Genomic DNA, 24,360 nt, shown 5'->3' on the forward strand with positions numbered 1-24,360 from the left:
ATTATTGTTAATCGTTTCAGTAGACAACAAAAGCTGAATTTATGTATTAAACTTACTCGACTATTTCTTGGCTCGCTTTGCGTTTTTTTGTGTGTGCTCCCTTTGCCTTTTTTTGTGCTCGATCTTTAGCGTAACCTACGTTTATTTGGATCCTCATGTTAGTTAGCCTAGAAAACATATGTATAATGCCTAATGTAGGTCGAATAATGGGTTTGCTTGAATTCAGTCAAGACTTGAAAGTTTGTGCGGCTACTTCTACTACTGAACTTAATAGCATGTGAACAATACTGTCGAATAAGGTAAACTTGTTCTGATCATAGAGTTAATGTATTCGCTCTTTTCTTTATAGATGACTTGGCTGTGTGTTCTTAGTTGAGACAATGTGCCGAAGAGGCGCCGCCGGACCCATGATGGCACCGTTCGTATAGAATCCAAGGGGAGGAGAGGATTGCAGTGCATTACAAATAAGGAAACATTCCCCGGTGTAACTTCTCTCGCTCTTCCATGTTATTTTTAAAGACTAAATTGTGTGCTTAATCTGTTAGGGAAATGATTAAAACGGAAAACAAAGGAGAGAGGACCCTGAGGAGTGCCTCTCCACATAGAAATGCATACAAGTCAGACTTCCACGCCATTAAGTGCACTTTTGATGGGACAAAATCCGAGGGCGCTACGAAGTCGTATGCAAATGGCTCCAGTGACACCCGGGAGGATTCAAGAGGGAGGCCCTTTGGAAACCGAGTTAATAAAATAAAGAACATATTCCTACAGATGGATGGCCAGCAGCAAGAGTGTCAGGAGGTGAAAGCAACTTTAAAGTCTGATGCGCCCCAACTTCCCCCAGTGTCTCCCTCAAAGGTTCAAATTCCAACAAGCACACAGAAAATTAACTTAAGTGGTGCCAGTGCCACAAGCCCGGAATCGCACAATTTAGACAAGCCCCCCAAGGGAGAAGATACTGAGATTGACAAAGTAGCATTGGCAGAGAAGTTTTCTTCTACTAGGAAACTCTTTGAAAGGGGCATCAAAGACCAGCCCGGGGCAGAGAAGCAGTCCTCGAACAGAGTGGTGACTCGCGTGTCCCTTGGTAGTGCCTCTGATGAGGGGAAAAGCACAAGGCGAGTTTCAGGATCCACTGAGACCGGCGTGAAATCAGAGCCACCACTTACATCAACAGTTAAATATCGGCCAGACGAAAAGTCAGACAACGAGGAGAAGAGGCATGTTTCCAGGGTGTCGCTGAATGCCGGACCTATCTCCAGGAGGCTGGACAACTTTGTGACCGACAATGGCTCAGAGGAGGCCAACAGAGCCACCACTAAAGGTGCAGTGGTCTCCGCTAAAGCATGCACTCCCACTGAACACTTGCCTACATCTCCAAAAAGGGATAAGCCTGCTGCTTCTGTTAAAGAAGCCACTAGCAGCCCCTCCTCACCAAGCGATGTTACTGATAAATCCATGTCCCCAACTGCCAGTGTAATCAACAAAGCATCTTCCCCTGTGGCCACCATCACAATCAAACCAACTTTCCCAGTGACTAACACAGCGTACAAGTCCAACTCTCCAACAACTGATGCCACTCAGAAACCCCTCTCTCCAGAGCAAGCCACCCCTGTCAGCCATGGTTACAAGCGATCCTCCTCATCTGGCGATGGCTTCAGTAGACCATCTGTCAGTGGAGAGGGCCTCGAGCCCAGCAGTCCGCCCCAGAGGGATGGGAAAGCATGTCTTCCGTTAGCTGGCGGCATTCAGAGCGCTAACAGAGCCAGATATGGTGAGAGTGCTAAGAGCGATGGGCACGCGGAATCAAGCCCAACCAGGGACATGCCGTCCAGCCAGGCCTCGCAGCTTGACCCGAGGGGGGTGGGCGTGGTGCGGGCAGAGCTGGTCAATGTCCAAAACGAGTCGTCTGAGAGCGAGGAGAATGAAGATGAGTACCCTGATGACAGCGTGTTTGAGGAGGGGGAGGCACAAAGCCACAAAGATTTAAAGGTAGACCTTCAGCATAACGTGCCCGCGGAGAAACACAATGGTGGGCCTTTGCGGCGGGGCCCGCAAAGTGACGAGACTTGGGACGAGGCGGAGAAGGCGAAAGCAAGTGTATTCCCGGAGGACAAACCACAGGTGGGGAAGAGGAAGCAGGAGGAGGAGGACGAGACCGTAGCAGCAGATCGGAGCATTGAAGGAAGCCATGAGGAAGATGCAGAGGAGGAGAGCGAGCAGGAGGAGCAGGTGGGCCAGGGTAACCGGGACAGGGCCTCTCCGGTGGTGTATGGCATTGAGAACGCAGCATTTGTGGATGACAGGGATGTAGACCAGGTCCTCGGGGAAGAAGAGGAGCAGGATGCAGCAGAGCGGCAGCAAGAGGAGGGGCGGTCGTGCAAGGAGGAGTATGAGGAAGAAGACTGCGAGGAGGTCCAAGGGCTGTCAGATGAGGATGACCCCCCACCACGGAGGAAAATCAACTTCTCCACTGAACCTATTCTGGTAGGTATTTCTTTTGTGCCTTCACTAACCTCCTAACAACATATTTCTTTACCTTTTATTTAACAAGGAAATAAGAGTCATCAAGATTAAGAACCTCCTTTGCAAGATGCCAAGATTGTTATTGTTTTCATTGGAGCATGAAAACATATTGCACAAGTGTTTCCTTTATAACCGCAGTAACTGTCTGACATAGGTGTTTCTGTGTAGTCATTTGACAAATTGGCAGAGGTACAAAATGACTGTCTTTGAACTGTTAGCGTCATGGCTGCTCCACTGTATCATCACACAAGTTTGTATCATGGTTTAACCAAAACTATGGGGTGGTTAAACTTTGTCATCTGACCTGAGACATGGTTTAGGGAAATTTAGTTTGAGGGCCTCTGGTACACTGACCAGCCAAAGATCAGGGGAGGGGAGACAATTTCAGCAGAGATATTAGCTTGGAACATTCTGTGGGGTATTTTGGGACTTATTGTTGACATTTTCAAAGACAAAGGTCTATTCCAGCAAGACATCTCAAGCATAAAGTGACTCAATCAAGTATAGTTGAGTTGTCTTGAGACATTTTAACGAATACATCAATGCAGAGGTGATACTTGTGTGCAGGAATTGGCTTTTTTCTTTAGAAATTTGATAGTTGGGGGATTTGATTCCCTGCACCACAGAAGGGACAAGCACATGGTGTACGTGTTGCCTTCTACGTAATATTGTTGTCACTGTATAAGAGCTGTGACTCTTGGTGAGACAAAGCTGAATGGGGACAGGCTATATTACACTTGAGTGGCATGTGGGACTTTTGACTGTACTCTGCTGTATGCAAACATGGCCAGTGGCCACCCTGGTGAGCTACCGCAGTGGATGGGTGGTTTTGTCCTTCCGAGTGGTTCCTCTCTACCCTTTGTTTGTGAACCAGTCATGCATGCCTCTGAACATGTAGGGACTTTTCACTTTTGGCTAATATGGGCATGAGGAGCTATGCGTTCATGCCTATGATCTCATTCATGGACAAGTTGCCTCATTATGGCTGGGAAATTCTTGATTTTATTACTTAACTTGCTAAAAGGAGATGTAAGTTCTCTGGGGAAAATGGCAAGGCACAATTATTTTGTTAGAATCCCTTCACGTAAACCTTTTGGTTTCTGAAAGACCATTGCATGCATTGTAGACATGCCTTCATGTTGGCATTGCATTACAAACAAAGTATTATTTTCCTAATCGATATATATTATGCTTAATTAAACCACAAAATGATTTTAAAATAATGTAGTAACGTCCAAAATGATGGTAAATGCTCATCACAAGTTATCTGAGCCCAAACAGACATCTGGAAATTACTTAAAAAGTTTACCCAGCGGTCCAAAAAACGTAATGTTATAATGATATGGTCAGGCATTCACCTTTGGTGAAATTGTAAATATTAGCTGATTTTAGAAGTGTTTGCATGATACATTACCAAAGCAATTATTCGATTTCTAAAAGTAAATTTGATTAATTATAATTTACTCTCAATCAGTTATTGTTTCACCCCTCTTACAAACATCAACCCATGGTGTGGTGTGTTGTGTGGGTGGGGTGGGTGGCTAGAGTGATGGATCACATCCTGTATTATCAACATATCTAACCAGTGTTTTGGCTGAATAGGGGAAAAATAAATCATGTCATTGTTTATCCAGGCCCTGAAATGTACTGTTATCTCAGGGAGTGGAATCCCCGAGTTGGCCCAGTAGGGGATCCTGGGAGAGGGGACGAAATGCTCTGAGGGGAGGGGAGGCAAAAAGCACACAAATAACAGTGCAATACTGCTGTCTCAGCCCTCTGCTGAGTGGTGACAAAGACCTTTTACTGTAATATGCTAGTTTTGAGTCTCTTACAATTTACAACAATTTACAATTCAGGCATTTAGCAGACGCTCTTATCCAGAATTACTTACAACTGTGATCGGAGTGAATGGTATGAACCCTAGTCAACAAACGACAGGGTAAATGGTCATTTAAGTAGAGTGCAAAGAAAACAGTTTAGTGCTTCAAAGAAAGTAGTATACCAGGTAAACATGGAACCTAGAATAAACAACATGCTGTCTAAATAACATTCTTAACATTTGTGGTCGGCAAAACAAATACAAATAACATGTAAACAAGTAACCAACATATTCAGACAAGAAGGCAGGCATACAAGGAAAGGGGAGTGTTGGGGTGGGGTGGGGTGGGTGGCTAAAATCTGAAGATGCGTTTTCAAAGTACAGTGACCATAACATTAGTGTGGTGTATGTGACACTAATTATGATTGACATGGTTGTATCTTTTTTATTAGAATTCCTGTTCAAAGAGAGTGCCACTGGAGTTGAGTTGGAGCATTTTAAATATGTCACTCCTATGTTGTACTTTGTTGTAGGACAGTTTGGTCTATTCTATAAAGCCAGAAAAGTGTGTGTGTGTGTGTGTGTGTGTGTGTGTGTGTGTGTGTGTGTGTGTGTGTGTGTGTGTGTGTGTGTGTGTGTGTGTGTGTGTGTGTGTACACAAAATATACAGGAAAGACAGTAGTGAGATGGTAGTGGCTGGGATTTCAAACCGCTCTCAGTTGAGACTATGTGGTGTTTTTTGTACACAGTAAAATCCTCTGCGCCAATTTAATTCTGAGAGTGTAAAAATGGACCTGTAAAGGGGTGACTGCTTCACAAGGACGGCCCTTGACCATGACTCCTACCTGAGGCCTAGCTAACAAAAGGCTCCAGTGGTACAATTCTCCCATAGTGTGCTAGTGTGAGCCTGGCACTGTGACTGAGCAGCACCCTCAAGTCCTGGCCGGCAGAGAGGAAGTGCTTTGTGCTCCCAACAGGATTACGTCCCCAGTAACCTGAAGCTGTACAGAGGAGGTGTCCTCTGAGAAAGAAAGGTCCTCTTTGTAAACCACCGGGGGCGACTCTTTATCAGGATGAGAAGCGCACCTCGGACGAAGAGGCCGGCAAACAGACTTTGGTGATTAGAGATGAATGTGGAATGATTCGATAAGTCTTTTTTTTGGCAGGCATCAAGCTGAATATTGGCAGATCAGAGTTGGTGATTGCACTAACGTAATCTTGCAATGTTCATTGACTGTTAGTTGCATTGTAGTGAAAGCAGAATATTTTGTATTACTCACATTGTTAGTGAAAGGGGAACACAGTAATTAAGTTTTGATTTGATAATCTAGATTTCTGTTCTGTAGCTCCATACATAAAGCAGTGCATTTCTTAGTGGGGCATTGAAATGCTGCATTCTCATAACTGCTGTGTCATTACAGAAGTCTGCTGCACCCTCTGGCTATGTGGATACACTATAAAATCCTCAGTGTTCATTTAACCCCTAAGGGTCCATTTGGTTACATTTATACACTTAATGTTACAAATGGATAAATTAACACTGAGGATTTTACTGTATGGCATAGATATGCTGCACACATGTTGAGAATATCTTTAAAAAACAACAACAGTCCTTTCTATAAATAGAAAAACAGGCCTGGCTGTTTAGTGTCAAATTGTTTTCATAGGCGTGTCCTAATCTGCGGAAAAAGTGACACGACGCGCAAAACATAAAACTTTAAACCGCAGGTCTCGTGAACCCAGCAATCTATGCCTGCTGGAATCTGCGTTCACCTTGAGACTGATAGCACATCCAAAAGCCAAGAATTATAGCCATGAGGAACACCTTTTTGTAGGTGTGTTATTATTCCCTCTAGGGCAACACATTGCGTAGTGGACAGGTTGTTGGGGTTGTCCGTCTGGCTGTAGAGATCCTTGTCTCAGCTACTAATGTGTGTCACGCAGCGTGCGACTAGTGCATTTTGGAACAGGAGTTGAGAACTAGTTAATCGTGACAGGAAAGAAAATGGCAGGGATCTGCACCTGCTGCTTTGTCCCTCCCCCCACAGGAAGTACAACCAAAAGATCTCGGTCAAGCAAACACAGACATTGTCCTTCCTCGACTCATACACACAGGGCGTGGTGGAAGAAGAAACAATTCAAACTTGGTTTACATTGTAAAGTTTAATTATTTCACAGAGCTCAATGTGCAGATACGTACGCGTAGAAGGCGCACTCACCTGACCACCTTTTGTCAGCTTACCATACCTTTGCACTATACCTGCGGAGGTGTCTCTTTTAGACAAAGCACCCGTGTCAAGTACAGTGGAGTTGACAAATCATTAATGTGTGAGCCAGTGAGAGAGACAAGAATCCAAGCGGGACAGACTTTTTTTTGCCCGCACAATCCCTTGCTGCCCATACATATACAATTGCGAACGTGTACCCTAACAGAGAATTACTCACGTTGGAGAACTGAAGACTGAGTCTTTGTTTCCAGTAAGGCTGTGTGGCGCTCACTCGTGGTTCTCCTCGCTCTGCTTCATGTGAATCCTTGAAAGTAGATGAATTGTGTTTGGTGGACACAAACAGGGAAAATGTTGAGGTGGATTTTTATAGCTACCACCTGAATTAACACCCATAAAAAACAGATTTTTATTTTTTCAGTTTGGGAAAGTTTTAAGGGGTAGTTCACCCAAAACTGTTTTTTTCTATCAATTACGCAGAAGCCTTGAATTAATGGATATTTATTTTGTGTGTGTCACATTCTTAATTCAGTATTTCATAAATTGAAATAAATAGGAGGCCATGGCAAAACTATATAAAATAATGTAATTTATAAACTCCAAAACAACTCTTACAGTGTAATTCAGGAAGGACCACTGTCCTGACTGCTGTCCTGCTTGATCGTTTTAAATATAACTTAGTATTGCTCTAGTTGGCCTCCTATTTACTTCAAATAAATATTGGTATATTGTATCAAACAAAAACAAAAAATCCCCATGAGTTCAAGGCTTCATGGGCGAATTAATTGAAATAAAAAAATATTTTTTTGGGGGGGGGGGGTGAACTGAACTACCCCTTTTTAGGTAGTTTTAGGTAGTTTTAGCTACCCCTTTAGCTATTGTCCTTCACTGAATAGTGCCCATCGCTCCCTAGTGTTTTGCTTTCCACTTCCTATCTGTGTTGGGTCTTCTGGCCAGTGGAATGTGTCTGACAAGACTCCACCCTCATCCAACTAGCAGAGAGAATGAGGCCCTTGCAGGATCTGGGTTCCCTCCAGACACCTGGACTTGTGGGGGACTGTCTGGACTCTGGAATGAATGGGGATGAATACTAATGCGCTCAGCTCAATGCTGGTCATTAAACAGCTTGCCATGGTTAGAGACTTGGGGCTGATTGCAGCCACCTTCGACCGCTTAGTTATTCGATTACAAATGGGCACATCGGCGGGCATCTTGCACGTTTTCCGTCACAGTTAATGCTAAATTACAGGATGCGATGGAAAGTTTTGCTCCTGCCGGACAATAAAGGTGGATCTTACGTGACATTTGAAAATAAACCTGCTTAACCCGTCTCTTGTCTGCACCATATAGTTATCAGATTCCATCGTGGAATTTCACCCCTCAAGGCGGCACATCACTGCAATTCATAGACTGCACAGGAAGTTGGAAGATGGAAAAGTGTACCAAATATTGAACTGTATTTAATCGGTGTAAAAGTGTACCAAACATCAACATGTGATGTCTGAAGTGTATGCTCGAAGGAAGGTAGTAGTAGTACATGTCTTCTTGTTTATTTGAGACTGAAAAACTTGGCTCCATGCTTTCTTTCGTAATTACACTATGATCCACCACCCCTAACCCCCAGCTTGCTTTCGCAGCATGTTTTGATTTGTTGTTTTTTTGTAGAGCTGCTTGCACTACGAGCAACCCCGGGCCAATGCTAGTCCCTGGCTGTGGTGCACTGGCAGGGTTTCTCCGCTCCTTTTTTCCTCCCAGCTGCTGACTCATTTCCCACACTGGTATTTCTTTTTGGGTGGGTTTGAGGGAAAGGGGTTTCAGTTTTGGGTGTGGAGATTATGTGCACATCTGTGTGTTAACACACGTTCAGGGGTAGTCCTTCAAAAGCAGTTGGAAGGTGGATTTAAAAAAGTAATTGTTAATCTAGGCGTGCTGTTTGGAACTGGGGTTTCACAAGCCGTGGCGAAAATGAAAATATGAAACAGATGGCGCACTGGTACGGCAACCCACATCACAACTCCTGCCACCCTATTAACATTTTTAAGGAAGAATGGCATTAAAAATAATGCATTAATTGCCCTGCTTTTCTTTGGCAGGTTTGAATTTATTTTTAGTGGACTTAGTGGTCTGTAGTACCAGGGCCTGTGCTGACGGACAGTTGTGCGTTTTGATTTGAACTAATGGCGTAACTCACCTGGGCGAACCAGGCTTCTACAACATGATAAAGGAAAATGGGCGTTTTGTCTGGTAACCTAACCGTAGACGGCGATAACAACAGTGAGCTGTGTGTGTTTTGGGGGCTAATAAAGAGATTGATTTCTGGGTCTCTCTCTTGTCAGGAAGATGGCGCTTGAGCGATTAGGTTTCAGCAAAGAAAGGGACATTGTTCAGAAAAGCTGGAGGAGTCCATGGCAACAGGGAAGTTGGACGTTAGGAGGGGCAAAAAGCACTGGATAGAGCAGAGCATAACTACTATGGCTTCAACAGAGGCCTGGGATGCATCACTTCCTCTCATATTCTATTACCCCATGTTTTCTACACTTCGCAAATACAGCACACAAATAAAATTGTTAATAAAATGCTCCCTGCTCAAGTTTTATGGATTCATTTTCAACTGGCTGCTAAATTACAATTTGCTGAACTTTGCTGGCTCATATAAAAGATCCCTTGTAAAATTCACTGTTCGTAGATATACAGTATTAACTTTGTTTTGAGATCCAAGTGAAGTAGGACAAACTGGCCTGTCTGACAACTTGTAAAAAGATTTCATCTTAAATGTCTTGTGCAATGGCCTTGCCTTTGTATCTTATATAACGTAAGATATGATCTGTCCACACAATCGAGACAAAGTACAATAGATGAGTAATATAATATGAAGTGCAAAATGTATACTAGTGTCTCTGTGTAGATTATAATATTATGGTAAAAGTTTTTTCTAATGTAAAAGGAAGGAGAAAGATTCACTTAGGTTATTTCTAAGGGAGAGGCCTCATGAATAGCATTCCAGCCTTTACCACAGAGCAGCAGTAGAGTGTATAATCCCCTAGTCTAATCTTTTTCATTTTTCTAGGGAGAGGAACCATTCTCCTAAATCAAATCTATACTTTGAAGATAATCGCTGATATGTCCAGCTGACATGTCCCTCTCACACATAAATGTGTGATCTCAATTAAAACAAATGGGGGGGGGGGGGGTGTAACTTATAGTATTGGAGTATGACTAATTGATCAGTCCGCCGTGTTGTACAGAAAAAGTTCAATAGATAAAAATTGTCCCAGAAACATATGACTTCTTTTGAACCGGGGCCAAAATCTACATACAGTAACTGAAAGACAAGAGCAAGCAGGAGACTATAGCTTGTGGTGGATTCAAGTCCTGACATGCTTCAGGATCTAGACCACAGAGTCTACTGCCTGGAGTGGAAATGTTTACTGGGTTACATCATACCTCCACACACTGCAAACCTCGAAATCCTATAGATTTTCTTGATCGCTTTTGGCTGTGCAACCAGTAACCATCGCCTACACTTGAGTAGGGCTGTCACGATAATGAATTTTACGTGACGATCAATTGTCACTCAAATAATTGCGATTAACGATGTTATTGTGTTTCTGTTGTTGAACATTATTGGAACATTATGAATAAAAATTACATTTCTGTTTGGCTTTTAGCCTTCGTAAACAAAAGTTGCACGGCATATATGACAAATGCCACATATTTAATTACTTTATTCGTAAAAAATAAAGCTCAAAACTTGTAGATCTGCTATTTCCACTAATTTTGAATTATTAAATAAAAATAATTCTAACATGGAAACGATTATGCAAATAATAATTGCGATTATGTAATAATTGTGACAGGCCTACACTTGGGTTGAGTACTTATTTCCCACTGAATGTTGCCACACTTGACATATGGGGAGCACTTGGAAGATCACAACCTCGGAGCCCCGCCGTAGGGATTAGTCTTTGTTTGATTTCCCAGGTTGGACATGTTTGAGTTCAGCACCACATGACTGTGTGTGTCTGCCCTGAAGGGAACAAGCAAGCCGGTTCTGTGTGCATCTTGTGTGTTTTTGCTGTTAAACGGTGCTGCACTCACTGTGACATGGGGCCAAAATATTGTCAGGCTTGTTATTTGCTTGTTACATGTGCGATAACAGGTGTACAAATTATTTGGCCTACATTCGGTATTGGTAGATTTTCACTCTCAGTAGGACAGAGAGAGTGATTGGCTAACTGGTGATTGTGTGCTTTGATAGTGTAATCCACTTTTGTGAAATAGAAAATGTGTAGTACGTTTTCATATTATTTTAGCTAAAGTCAGTTTCCCTGAGGACATAGGTCATTTCATTTGTCAATGTTACATAAGACACTTGCAAACAGCGTTACTGCAGTGTCAGGTAGGCTAATGCATGAGTCTAGTGAGGTAGAAGATTATCTGGGAACCCATTCGATAAAAAAAGAAAAAAGGGTTTTTGCCTCTGGGGCAAACAACAACAACATTACCGGTACATGTTTATGGCTGTAGTGCTGTGTAGCAGAATCTGTCTTGACTTGAGAGAGGTAGAAGTTAACAACAACAATAATAGAAGAGAAAAGTAATCACACAGCACCAGATGCCAACTTAACTCAATACCGTGACGTTTTGACCTATTCCTTCTCCTAGGTCTCTGCATGCATCTAACCCTCTGCTTCAAGAGTGGGATAAAAGAATATTCTAGAGTGCGTGTCCTTGGATTGACACGATTAAACCCAGCTCCATTTAAGTCATTCCTGAAAGACGATCCAAGTGCTTTTCCCCGCTTTCTTCCATGAGGAGATTCTTTAAGAATGCCAAAAGCTGAGGTCTGCTTGGAGCTCTCCGAGCAGGGCTGCTGTTCCTCCTGCTCGCTCGGCCTTCCACATAAATGGAGAAGCCGTTGGATTCACAGTGATCCACTACTACAGCATGGAAAATGTACTCGCGATCTGTTAACCCATTCAATCCGGGAACGCATCTCTGTCATTTTAGATTTCTTTGGCTATTCAAAAATAACACAAACATTTTTTTTAAATGTGTGCAAATCTTATATATAATATACCGGGTATATATATTTTTTTTAAAGACATCTTATATATAATATATATATTTTTAAAGACATTTGTAACTGTGAAATGTCTCAACAAATGTCATTCATTCATTTTTCTTAAAAACTATTGTTGCTATATCAGTTACCGGATTGAATTGGTTAAAAGCTAGGTTCAGTTGCCTTTGAAGAGAACACACAGAACGTTGCTCCTCTACTAACTGTGGCTTAATACGAAATGAAGTGTGTGCATTGACTACATACATCCTGGTAACTGACTTACAGCAGATGTTTATCTCCTTTGTGCAGGGACTAGGGAGTACGAAAATGCTCACCTTAGCGTGAACCATGGGAGTGTTTTTCAAATTGGATTATAGGGGCTATATTTCTGCCCTTTAATATCTATGGTAGGCTATGCAGAGCAAATACACATGATGATGGTTGTATTTAATCAGTCAAAAGGCCCACATTACAACTGAACACACAATGTTATATTGTACCAATATAATACCAAAGAGCAGAGCACCCTCTGCATAAACAACGCACTCCTCTCTCTGTGCTAATATTTAATATTGTTTGCTTGAAGCTGGGAGGTCAGGGATTGTTTGCCTTTTTTTGTGGTATGGCTCGTTTTCGCTTGTCTTTGCTGTGATGCTGAACACCTGTCGCCTCAGAGCCTTGATCTTTTGCTTCATCCACCTCTTTGCTCTTCACAGCTGTGTCCTACTTTCACTGCTACTCTTGCTCTGCCGGTAGTGTGTGTTTGTGGATGTATATTTGCAACCAGGAACTTAAGCAGCCTCGGGGACTGCGCTAGCCCAGCCTGCAGTTTTCACAGTTTCTAAGTAACTTAAATCCATGGAAAATATATGTACCGGTAGTACCTTTTTACATCCTTATGATTCTTGGAGCTTTACCTCTCTGTGCAAAACAAATGTGCACAATGCGTCTTTAGAACTGGGAGGTCAAGGAGTTGCAGTTTGATGGTACTGTCCATATCTTAAAAAGAGAAAAAAAATAATTTTCGCACACTCTGGCTCCATTTGAAGTTTTATTAATTGGCATTTCCATCTGCTGGTCTTCCTAAAAAATCATTTGTAACTTGTTAATTCTGAGGAAGGCCAGCAGGCCGAAACGTCAATTAATAAATAATAATGCTTCATATGGGCCTGGGCCGTAGCGTGACGGTCCAGGCACCCTAGTGTCGCGGAATCGACTCCCGTTCCGACGACCATTGCTGCGTGTCACCCCCATCTCCCCATTTCCTGTCAGCCTACTTTCCCTATCCCTCTCTAAATAAAGGTATAAAAATCTTTTTCAAAAAAAGAAAATGCTTCATATGGAGCCAGAATGTGTGACGCTTTTCCCCCCTCTTTTTAAGTTTGTTTCCAGTGGTCAGCACCTCACCACAGCCCTGGATGTGCGTTACCTTTCCTACTGTCCATATCTAGTCATCAGTTAATTTGATGAAAAGGGTAAACCTGTATAAAAGGTTTTGCAGGTTCATATCGAATTGGGGCACCATGGTGGAGATAGGAAGGAACAATGATGGCGGGTTCATGGCGTGTGGGTTTTTGCCTGGAAGCCGGGGTCAAGAGTTCATGTCTTTGTGAAAATGCTCTTCTGTACCTACCACAGCAATTTTTAAAAAGCTGCCTTAAGCAAGGCATTTAACCGTTTAAGTACAGTGGTACCATGTATCTGTAAGATATGATTACCTTGCTCCCCCATCCAGTTTCTCACCCACCCACATTACTGTAAATAACAATGTGTTACAGTTTTCTTGTGTTTGTTTTTTGTCTTTTATTTAGTTTTTGTCTCTTCTCTTATCCTTTTGAATTCATTTTCAAAAGTGCTCAATCAATCAATACATTTTTTGTCAAGTCATACAATTATGAAACAGGTAGAGAGAGAGAGAAATGAATTAAGAGAATTGGAGAGAAATAATCTCATGCTGTTCTGATCTCGTTCACAACTCTTAAACTGATTGTAATACTCTGGAGGTTCCGTGTTTAAACCGTGTATGCGATATTGCCTCAATACAGGTCTTCAGTACTTACTCCAACGAAGAATACGATCGACGCAACGATGATGTCGACCCAGTGGCAGCGTCAGCCGAGTACGAGCTGGAGAAGAGAGTTGAAAAGATGGATGTGTTTCCCGTGGAGATTGAGAAGGGTGAGTCTTGGAGGCTATAAATCTCAATCTGACAGAGCAGCTTGCATGGCTAGTTAACAGGGTGATAATGAGGGCATGGTGTCTTCTGATCAGAATTGTATTAGTGCGTGCTAGCAGCAAGCTTGCCCAACTCCTCCTGTGATCTGATTCTAATGTTTCATCATCTCCCTGCATCTAGGAGACAACGGCCTGGGCATCAGTATCATAGGAATGGGGGTCGGGGCTGATCAGGGCCTGGAGAAGCTCGGCATCTTTGTAAAAACCATAACAGAGAATGGAGCCGCTGAAAAAGATGGGAGGTAAGATACAGTGCAGTCACACCCACCTACCTCTCAGAATGACGTAGCGTTACAGCTCTTAATCGCTACAGGTATAATGTGTCGTCAAGCTGTGGCATGAATAATCTCTGTATATGATACTACAGCACTTCTTTTTTTATTTTTGATGTCAAACTCCAGGGATGCTTCATCTCCCCGGGGCCCCGAGACACGATTTCCAAACAAGCATCTGTATTTATAACCTTCTCTGGCAGCTAAAGAAAATAGCTTGCCTACTTCCGTTTCCCAGGGAACAGATCTCTGTTGTGTCACCAGCTGGCTGGATGTGTGTATATGTCTAGGCTACAGGTTTATTTTTTTGCAGAATCCATATCGTCTCTTTTCGGGTGGAAACCTCATATGTCCAAAACTGTTACTTTTCAGGATTCAAATTCAAAAATGGCAAAAGTAGCAGATCTACAAGCTCAAAATGCATTGCCTCGCACTCCGTTTCAAGCTTGTGTATCTGCTACTTTTGTGTGACGCTGTGTAGTATGATCAAGTAGGGCCTTAATTCACCAAAAAACACATAAAGTTAGAATATGGAGATAAGAGGTTTCTGCCCGACAGCAACGATATAACCGTTAACACATCCACCGCCAAGGGCTAATCTCATAATGCACTCACCACTGCCAAGCTTTTATTGTCCTTTTTTGTTTTTTTGATTCCGCCATAGCCCCCGCTAAATCCGTTTAAAATCCGCGTTCATTTGGTTCGACACAAACACGGGATCCGACAGAACAAAACACTGAAGACCGCGACGCGATCGAAAAAACGGAATCTGCACCTGTTCGATTTAACATGGGAAAACACCCGCCCCCCCGAACTACGGGTACGGCGGTTAACGGTTGGATTTAACGGCCCGTAGGACTACGGTCTTGGCGGTCAATGTGTTAAGAAGTGCTGCACTGTTACACAGTTAATAGTCTCTGACAATCTTGGATAGTTCTTTTTTTTTTGTAATGCCCTGTCCCTGTCCCTAGAATCCAGGTGAATGACCCTGTCTCTAGAATCCAGGTGAATGACCCTCTCCCTGTCTCTAGAATCCAGGTGAATGTCCCTGTCTCTAGAATCCAGGTGAATGACCCTGTCCCTGTCTCTAGAATCCAGGTGAATGACCAGATAGTGGAGGTAGACTGCATCAGCCTGGTCGGCGTCACACAGCTGTTTGCTGCTACGGTCCTGAAGAACACCAAAGGCACAGTCCGGTGAGATCAAAGTCCATTTCGTCCCGGGGTGGGGTCCTTATTATGATAGAAATTGCCAGAGGTGACAGGAGTTCCCCACCATTATGTTGTGATAAAAAAATAATAGGGCTCTATCACAACACACACACACACACACACACACACACACACACACACACACACACACACACACACACACACACACACACACACACACACACACACACACACACACACACACACACACACACACACACACACACACACACACACACTCGGTATGAAACTTTGCATCCTTCATGTAGAGTGAGTCAGATACCGGGGGAAGCTATAGTGTGTTATTTCAAGGGGAGCTGCCGTCTGTAGCCAAATCCATGATAATGCAGCACCAACTCATAGATGCGTTTTCACAACAGCTTCCTGATCGGTCGGGAGAAGCCGGGGACACAGAGCGAGGTCGCTCGCCTCATCAGCGAGACCCTGGAGCAGGAGAAAAACCTGCAACAACAGCAGCAGCACTTGGACGACCCCTATGAGCACTCCACAGAGGAGGTGAGTCAACTGGATTGAGACTTCTCATTACGGCCCATTTCTAGGTCCTCTGGCTCAGTGGTTGTTGTTCTCTTACGTTTCTGCCCCAAAATTGTGCCCCCAAATTGTTACGTATTTGTCCGTGGACCCCCATCTGAAAAGGCTTTGTGCCAGGGACCCTAGAAGACTTATCAAACTTTTTAACAGGTTTGATATTTTTCAAAAAGTTTCATAAATAACAGATGTACAAGTTTGCGTTGTGAGCTTGTACATCTGCTATTTTTGAATAGCCAACGTATAAATGGATGAAGTGGTTAAAATGATTGTGTTGCTGTATTAAAGGACGACTTCACCCATTTTCAACCTATCTTCATATTGTTGGTCCTCACTAATGCTCATCATAAGATGGTGCCATTTTTGTCTACCACGTCTGTCTCAAAGGAGGGCAGTTCAGAGACCTGCCTACCATTGACACCATCGATGGGGAATCCAAGCTAATAGAAACTGCACAGTTAGAATGCTATAATGGAAGCCATTGTTTTCGTGTTAAAAATAATAAAGAAAGAAATTGTGAAAAATTGAAACGAAACTAAAACATGCCTAATGATGATGTCCCCAGCCCTCCTATGAGACAGAGATTTTTTGTATTTTTATAATTTTATCATGAGTATTAGCAAAGACCAATTATATGAAGATAGGTTGAGAATGGGTGAAGTCGTCCTTTAACCCATTAAGACCTGGAACTGTGTCATTTTTAGATTTGAGCTAAAAAGCATTATTTTACACTTTGGGCTATTTTTTAAAAATCGTGAAAATGTGTGCAAATCTTCTGAATATATATATTTTTAAAGCGAACATTTTTAACTCAAATCTTTGCTTCTGGGGGTCCCTGGAACAAAATATTTTGATGGGGGTCCGTGGCCAAATACATATCATTTTGGGGGTCCTTGACATGAAAAAGATTGAGCACCACTGATATAGAAACATACTTTTTTTTAGAAAACTGTTGGGATTTAGGAGACATGTAGAATCGGCATCAGGTCTCAATGGGTTAACAAATTTAGCTTGGGACCCCCTGGAACCCCCACTTTGAGAACCACTGCTCTGGCTGGTGCAGCCCATTCCCACTCCCACCAGGAAATAAGCTGCTGTGAGTAAACCCGGTGTCACAGTGCTCTGCTGCACACATAAGGTGTGGATGTGGTCACAGCCCCGTCTGTAGGGATTGGGAAATGTTTGTTAATGGAAAAGCACAGGCAGCCAGACCTTTTTGTTTCCATTGCCAAGTGTCAGCACAGGAGGTAGGTAGGGCTTGTTAGAAGAGCAGCAATGAGGAACAAATCAAGTTTGATCTGAAATTGTTCAAGTGTCGAGTTGTTGGTTACTAGGCAAAATGATTACTTGGTAAGTTGGACCCATTTTTGGTGATTTTGTGTGTGTGTGTGTGTGTGTGTGTGTGTGTGTGTGTGTGTGTGTGTGTGGGGTCTGTTTTAGGGACATCTTGAATGTGCTGCTGAGATTTGCCATTCCCCTGTAGTCTCCCTCATGCTCTACCTCCCTGCAGGCATTGTGCACAGTTTTATAAGCTGTTAAATGGCTCTTTATTGTGATAGTAATCATTGCTATATACTGTAGAGTGCTTGTTAGCAGGTGTCTAACCATCTCTATACGATAAACACGTGAAACTGGCAGTGACTACACACACAAATTAGCAGAGAAAATTGGAACAATATAAAAGTGAAGCTCATAAATGGGTACTCTCTCCTGATTGAATAAAATTGTCAACCCACCTGAACATGTATTTTCTGTTTATTAAAGAGCTGGAGAGGCCGGGAGATACCTGTTACTGAACAAATACTTACAGCACCTTTAAAACTAACTAACTGTGACCGTTTTCTCAAGATGTTTTCAGTGATTTGATTTCAACTGTTCAAAATATTAAATAGCCATAAATAGTTTATCTGTGTGTATTTTAAAAATCACAAAGATAAGAGATGCACTTCATTAGATAGAGAATTGTAATAGTTAAGTATTATTTATAGTACATACCTTGTCATAGAACTATGAGGGCAGTGTAAAAAAAAGCGTATACAATATTCCTCCAGTAATCGTAATCGAGGTAAAAGTTTGAAATAATTGTGATATTGATTTGAAGTCATAACCCACAGCCCTACAGAAAAGTAATTCTGTGTAGCCGCGTGTGTTGTCAGGACAGCCTCAACAGTCTGATGGAAGCCAGGGATGGAAACTGTTCAGAACTCTGGTGGGGTGGTGGCTGGTTTTGATTCGTTGATTTGATTCCTATTTTTCTCCAGACTAGGGCTGCCACGATCATGAGATTTTACTTGGCGATGAATTAACTATTTTATTTGTGGTTTTGGCATTGAACATTGGCACATATAAATAAAAATGTCATTTCTGCTTTTAGGCTTCGTAAACAAAAGTTGCTCATAGCAGATATGACAAATAACTTAAATATACAAAGAAATGACTGACATATTTAACTTTAGACTTTCAAAATGTTAAAGAAATAGTGGAAATAGCCGATCCACAAGCGTGTTATTTCTGCTTTCAGTTTTTATGTTTGAAAATGTCTGAAAATTTTTCGACATGGAAGCAATTATGAATATTATGCAAAATAATTGCGATTATCTCAAATTATTGCGATCAGGCGATTATATGTAATAATTGTGACAGGCCCACTCCAGACAATGATGAATCATAGACACATTTGACATGTAGGTATGGGACAGCTGACTATTCCTTTGTAAAGTGTGATGACATTATGTTTCTTAATACTTTGTTTCAGGATGAGCACTACGAGGACGAAGAGGACGATGGAGGAGAAGAGGAGATCCTGGGGTCCAACTTCAGCCCAGAGAGGAATGTAGAGGTGTTTGACCTGCCTGAGACGGAGGCCTTGTTCATGCCCACCAACATGAGTTCATCTCAGATGGCCTTCAAGTTCAAAGAGGCATGTCATCCCAATCCCGCCACTATCACTGTCCTGTGATTTCAAAACAAAAGTAAATACTGACGTTGGGGTGGCAGGTAAAGACGAGCACGGTGAAATTAACCGCTTGTTTGTTTGTTTTTATCCTCTAGCTTCAGCTCAAAAACAGCATTGCAGCAGCTGAAATAAACCAACTAAAGGAAAAGGTATTACATTGTTTTCGACTGATCTGGGATAGCTATTGATCACTATTACTTATAATTAGGGGTGTGCCGATACACTAATTTCACCAAACGATACGATATGATATTTGGCTCACAACTTCGATACGATATCGATACGATACGATACGCACTTTTTTTATTATGAAAATATATGGGGGAGGAAAAAAGTAAATGCAAACAAATAATTATTTTTTTGCATTATTCAGACATGCGAACTTGTAGCTTTTCAGCTACAATAGCCGTTTTCAATCCAAATAGGGCAATAGTGTGACACCTGACCCGAAAAAAACCCAACATGTTGTCACCCTTTTCACCTCGGGGCTGTTTGCATGCCTGATTATAATGATTGTAAAAAAAAAAAAAAACGAATAATTTCAAAACGATATTTTTTTCCCCCAAAACGATACATATCGTCACGAAAACGTATCGCGATATATCGTGGGACGATATATCGGCACACCCCTACTTATAATTATAATTCAAACTATTGAACTGATTACACAGAAATATGATGATCCAATCATCAGACACTTGTTGAAAGATCATAGAATTCCATTAATCAAACCCTTGCGTGTAGAATATTGAATGCTACTCTCTCTTTGTAGGAAATGGCATCAGAGGACGACAAGGCATCATGGGATGCCAGGGAGGCTGTCCTGGAGAAGAAGATTGAGGAAAGCAATAATAAAATCCTGAAGCTGGAGAGTTACTGGGTGGAGGCACAGACATTGTGTAAGACGACCAATGAACATCTCAGTGAGAGCCAGAGCCAGTATGAAGCTCTAGACAAGAAGTACAATAAGGCCAAGAAACTGCTCAAGGACTACCAGCAGAAGTGAGTTCATCTTGAGTTTAACTTAGACCTAAAAGGGATGTATTGAAATTCTTACCAATAACCAATTATTTCCATGGTCATTTCTGCCGATAAAGATGTTTTGTTTTCATTTCAATACTACCGTGCGTCTCTCCTCCAGTGAAGTTGACCTATTATACTATAATGTGCTTTACTAATATCTGTCCTGATGTATTACTACACTGTTTCCAAGTGTCTGCATTCACTGAAGGAGATGAGAAATGTAAGTAAAACATAGAAATGTAGAAAACCACACCTGTCACCGGCACATCATTAATGTATTGTTATATCAGTGCGGCATATTGGGCATAATATTGATACCGTCCCAATACTGATAACAGTTTTAAGCAATTATTGACCGATACCGATAAGCTGACCGATATATTGTACATACTGTACCTACTTAGTCTTTATTGACTTTAAACTCTGACTAAAGCGCCATAAAGGAAGTGACATCAAAGCTCCTCGTTCGCTGTTCAAAGGCTCATTTCCGGCAGTCGTGTCCTATTTATTTGATTGCACATCGGATGAACATCAGTCTGTTCCCCGTTTCTCCCCCAGAGAGATAGACTTTGTGAAGAAAGAGGAGGAGCTTAAGAAGGTTCTAGAAGAAAAGGATAAGTGGTACAGCGAGCAGCTGCACATCCTGCAGGAGAGGGTAAGAACCCCCTGACTGAAGAAAAGATGCTGAACCATCCTATCGTCTCTGTCGGGTGGAAAAACATGTCCAAAACTGTTAATTTTCAAGATTCAAATTCAAAAGTAGTACATCTACAAGCTCAAAACGCATCGCCTTGCACTGCGTTTCCAGCTTGCAGATCTGCTACTTATGTTGGTTTTGTGTGACGTTGTAGAATCAAGTAGGGTATTAAAAAATCACACCCAGTGTGAAGTGGGCGGTGTGTGGTCATCACAACATGACTCACTTTAAAAAAAGGATAAAAGACTTTTTTTAAAGTCCATACTGCTATTCATAGGGCTGCACATGTGTCATGTGTTTCGCTAGCCAATCACAGTCCTGAATTTGCAAAGTCAGCCAATCACATTACAGTTAGTGGTGATGACACTAGCTGTAATGTGATTGGCTGATATGAAAAAAGTATCGATTTGCATTAACAATGGAAGGGTTAGGGGGTACACAAATGTTTTGGTCGGTGTCCAAAACTCACTTATAGGGGGCGGCTACACCGCCCCAAAAATCACACCCAGTGTGAAGTGGGTGGTGTGTGGTCATCACAACATGACTCACTTAAAAAAAAGGATAAATAACTTTTTTTAAAAGTCCATACTGCTATTCATAGGGCTGCACATGTGTCATGTGTTTCGCTAGCCAATCACAGTCCTGAATTTGCAAAGTCAGCCAATCACATTACAGCTAGTGGTGATGACACTAGCTGTAATGTGATTGGCTGACTTTGCAAAAGTATAGATTTGCATTGACTGTGGAAGGGTTAGGGGTGTAGACTGCGTTGTAGACTATTGGCCAATCACGGTGCAGGATTGGTCAGTGTCCAAAACTCACTTATAGGGGGCGGTTACACCGCCCCAAAAAACTCAAAAGGTTAGAATATGGAGATAAGAGGTTTCTGCCCAACAGCAACGATAATGTTGTACCCATGCGAGGAGAAGCTGAAGTGCTGTTTTTGTCGTTCTGCACACAGCTAGCTGTGCTAGAGTCCTCTGTGGAGGGTCAGCGCAGTCAGGAGTCTGCAGCAGAGCGGACATCCAGCAACCGAGACCCAGGGACTAGCACACAATCTGTTGATTCACTTCTACAAGGTAACAGTAGAAACTTGTTCCTCTTAATAACTTTGCCACCGTCACAAGTTTAGTTTGCTTTCCAATACACTCATAATAACAGAATTTATTTTCTGTCAGAAATTATGAGAATAGTTTTTTCTTTGTTCCCTTTGCCTTTCTTTAAAAACTATTGACTTTAGGTTTTACTGGTTGGCATAATTGAACACCACAGAGTCTGCAGTGAAAATGCAATATCTGGGTTATATTTGGCATTCTTGAATGATTTGGTGTGTATGCCCTCCGTCTCTCTCTTGCTCTTGCCTTTAGAAGCAGACTGGAGCGAGTTGGTTCCAGAGACTGAGCGTTTGGATACCAGTGCACATAGAGCCAAGTGCCTGCTGGCTCAGAAGGCCAAGCGACAGCCACCTTCTCGAAGCAAGCTGAAGGAGAGCCTCGCTGCATCACCACGTCACTCTCAGGTCAGTCAGATGCCACTAGATGTTTTTAAATCTTCATTTGACTGTACTGAAGAATTTTACAACCAATGACCCACAAATTCCATAGAATATATTTTAAAAGCCGATATTGTCTTATTTACCACAAACCAAAGAACCAGTGGCCTCTACCTGCTTGCTCTGCTCCTCGGCACGTCCATATAATAATAGCCAGTTTGATCCGGCAGGAGACTGAGGAGGAGGACGAGGAGGAGGACGACGAAGAGGAGGAGGAAACTCCCAGAAGGAGGAACTCCATCCAGGAGAGTCTCTCTCTGCCGGTGCAGGTCTGCTACCCTGGGAATGGACCCAGAGACGACGGGGTCGCACAGGATGGAGAGACGTCCGGGAGCAAGGCGGAGCTCTCCAGCACCCCCTCGTCACCGCCGTCCCAGAGGGACAGCTTAGAAAGCAGTGGAAGCCCCTCTCTGTCGCCCCCTAAAGATGCCTTGTCACCACACTCGCCACCGGGATTCCTACGCAATGTCAAGAAGAGGGAGTCCAAAGGCAAGAGCAAGGAGGTCAAAGGTAGACCCCTAAAGACACCTATTAGGTCATGAGGCATGCAGCACGACTGTCCTTTGTGTTGACTCTAATTGGTTATGATTGATGTTTTTTCTAGAAGATTTAAATGAGAGCCCCTCAGCAGGAAAACCAAAACGACGCTTTCCTGATTTTGGGTGAGTTCCTTGAGAAATCATTGTCTAGTTTAACATATTACCAGTTTTAGTCCCGATTTAACTAATGCTGCTGATGACCAACACAGGGGCCTCCGGAAGTCCGGTGGAAAAGGGAAGAAACACGACAAAGAGGCGATGAGAGCATCTTTGGACAGCAGGTATTTTATTGCAGGCGTCGTTTTACTTTTTACTTTGTTTCGCAAATCTCCTCACTCTTGACTTTGTGTCATTTACTTTATTGTACTGTACCACTTCAGCTGCGGTGAGGTGGAAATGAAAGCGAATGAAAGCGTAACTTACTGGTAAGCGATTCATTAAAAGAAAAAATATATTTGCATAGATCATCAACGGTAGTCTAAGTAAGTTTCACATTCTCTAAATGACTTTTACCAAGGCCTTAGTGCAGTGAATAGTTGATCATCTATGCATGTTTAAAAGAATGTTTTCAAGTGAATCTCTCACACCAATATTGTTCTTGTGAAGCAGTTTGTAGTTGGGTCAACTATTTAGGCAATGCAAGGAAGTGGCCAGTTTGCAGTGGTTGTCTCTAAATGGACATGGCAATCTTTTAATCTTCACTAATAAGAATAAAAGTACCTCACAAGAACAATGTTTGTGTAACTAAAGGATTTACTGATTTACTTCACCTCAGTTGACATTTTCCAAGTGGTAAAAAGTAATTAAAATAAAGTTTCTATTAATTCCAATCCCAAATTTTATTGTAAATGCCTAGTCTAGCATGCTTTAGACACCTCATGTGCAAGCATTACATATTGTAGCCGTCATCTAATGTGGGAACAGGCACTATACAGAACTTCTCCATAGAAGCGGCAACTTCTACACTGCCTTTGCTGGATATTTTTTTTAATCCAGCAATGTTATGGATTCCTTGTGGGAAAGGGGATATACATAGATTTCTGGATGATCCCTACGGATTTTCGTGACCTCATGGCTATTCCTCTAGATTTGAAGCACCCTTAGGATAACATTTCCATTTGGGTGTACAGAGCAGCATGGACTCTAGGGGCTTTAGGGCAGCAGTGCTCACTGGGTAAAGCGGCTGTCTTGAGAATCAGTAGGTCCCTGGTTCGATCCATGGTCCTCGATCATGTGTGTAATCTTGAACATGTTTTCATCCAGGGGGTCTGCAGAGCTACTGGAGGAGTCTGGAGGGAACCTGTCTCCGTCTGAGTCCATGACTTCCATCCCTACATGTATGCCGTTCTCTTGGTTCGGAGACAAAGACAGGGACAAGGATCCGTCATCCTCCAGCAGCAGTCTGCCATATGTAGCCACTGAGACCAGCAGTGAGCAAAGTCAGGACCGCAAGAATAAGGTGGGGACCCATGGTTAACATGTAGGTAGATGGCATACATAAACACAACATTGCAGTTAACAAGTCATTTGCTGCAGGGCAGGGGTTTTCAAAGTCAGAGACAATGAGCCTCCCCTTGAGATGACGGTCAGACAACCGCACCCCCCTTTCCAATGACATTACTGTTAGACTACTATCCTACCTTTGCTAGTAACAACAGTCTATTGACTAGGGATGTATGCAGCAACTAATT

The 24,360-nt window shown here is 42.5% G+C and overlaps 1 protein-coding gene across 2 annotated transcripts in view; it reads left to right on the plus strand.

Moving 5' to 3' along the window:
* Positions 1-24,360, plus strand: part of ppp1r9ala (protein phosphatase 1 regulatory subunit 9A-like A) — a 31,821-nt gene that overhangs the window by 401 nt on the left and 7,060 nt on the right. Inside the window, exons 2-16 of one of the 2 annotated variants that reach the window (XM_084084819.1) lie at positions 350-2,487; positions 13,681-13,813; positions 13,992-14,112; positions 15,234-15,338; positions 15,734-15,869; positions 18,658-18,822; positions 18,954-19,007; positions 19,631-19,860; positions 20,440-20,536; positions 21,540-21,657; positions 21,946-22,097; positions 22,301-22,640; positions 22,735-22,792; positions 22,879-22,950; positions 23,933-24,128. In XM_084084819.1, the coding sequence (XP_083940945.1) occupies positions 550-2,487; positions 13,681-13,813; positions 13,992-14,112; positions 15,234-15,338; positions 15,734-15,869; positions 18,658-18,822; positions 18,954-19,007; positions 19,631-19,860; positions 20,440-20,536; positions 21,540-21,657; positions 21,946-22,097; positions 22,301-22,640; positions 22,735-22,792; positions 22,879-22,950; positions 23,933-24,128 (3,915 nt within the window). In that variant the 5' untranslated portion in view covers positions 350-549. The remainder of the gene's footprint in view (positions 1-349; positions 2,488-13,680; positions 13,814-13,991; positions 14,113-15,233; positions 15,339-15,733; positions 15,870-18,657; positions 18,823-18,953; positions 19,008-19,630; positions 19,861-20,439; positions 20,537-21,539; positions 21,658-21,945; positions 22,098-22,300; positions 22,641-22,734; positions 22,793-22,878; positions 22,951-23,932; positions 24,129-24,360) is intronic. The other variant, XM_084084820.1, reaches the window with a different exon arrangement.

The sequence above is a fragment of the Gymnoscopelus microlampas genome (assembly GCF_963454915.1).
Source record: "Gymnoscopelus microlampas genome assembly, chromosome: 17".
In the NCBI taxonomy this organism is placed as follows: Eukaryota; Metazoa; Chordata; class Actinopteri; order Myctophiformes; family Myctophidae; genus Gymnoscopelus; species Gymnoscopelus microlampas.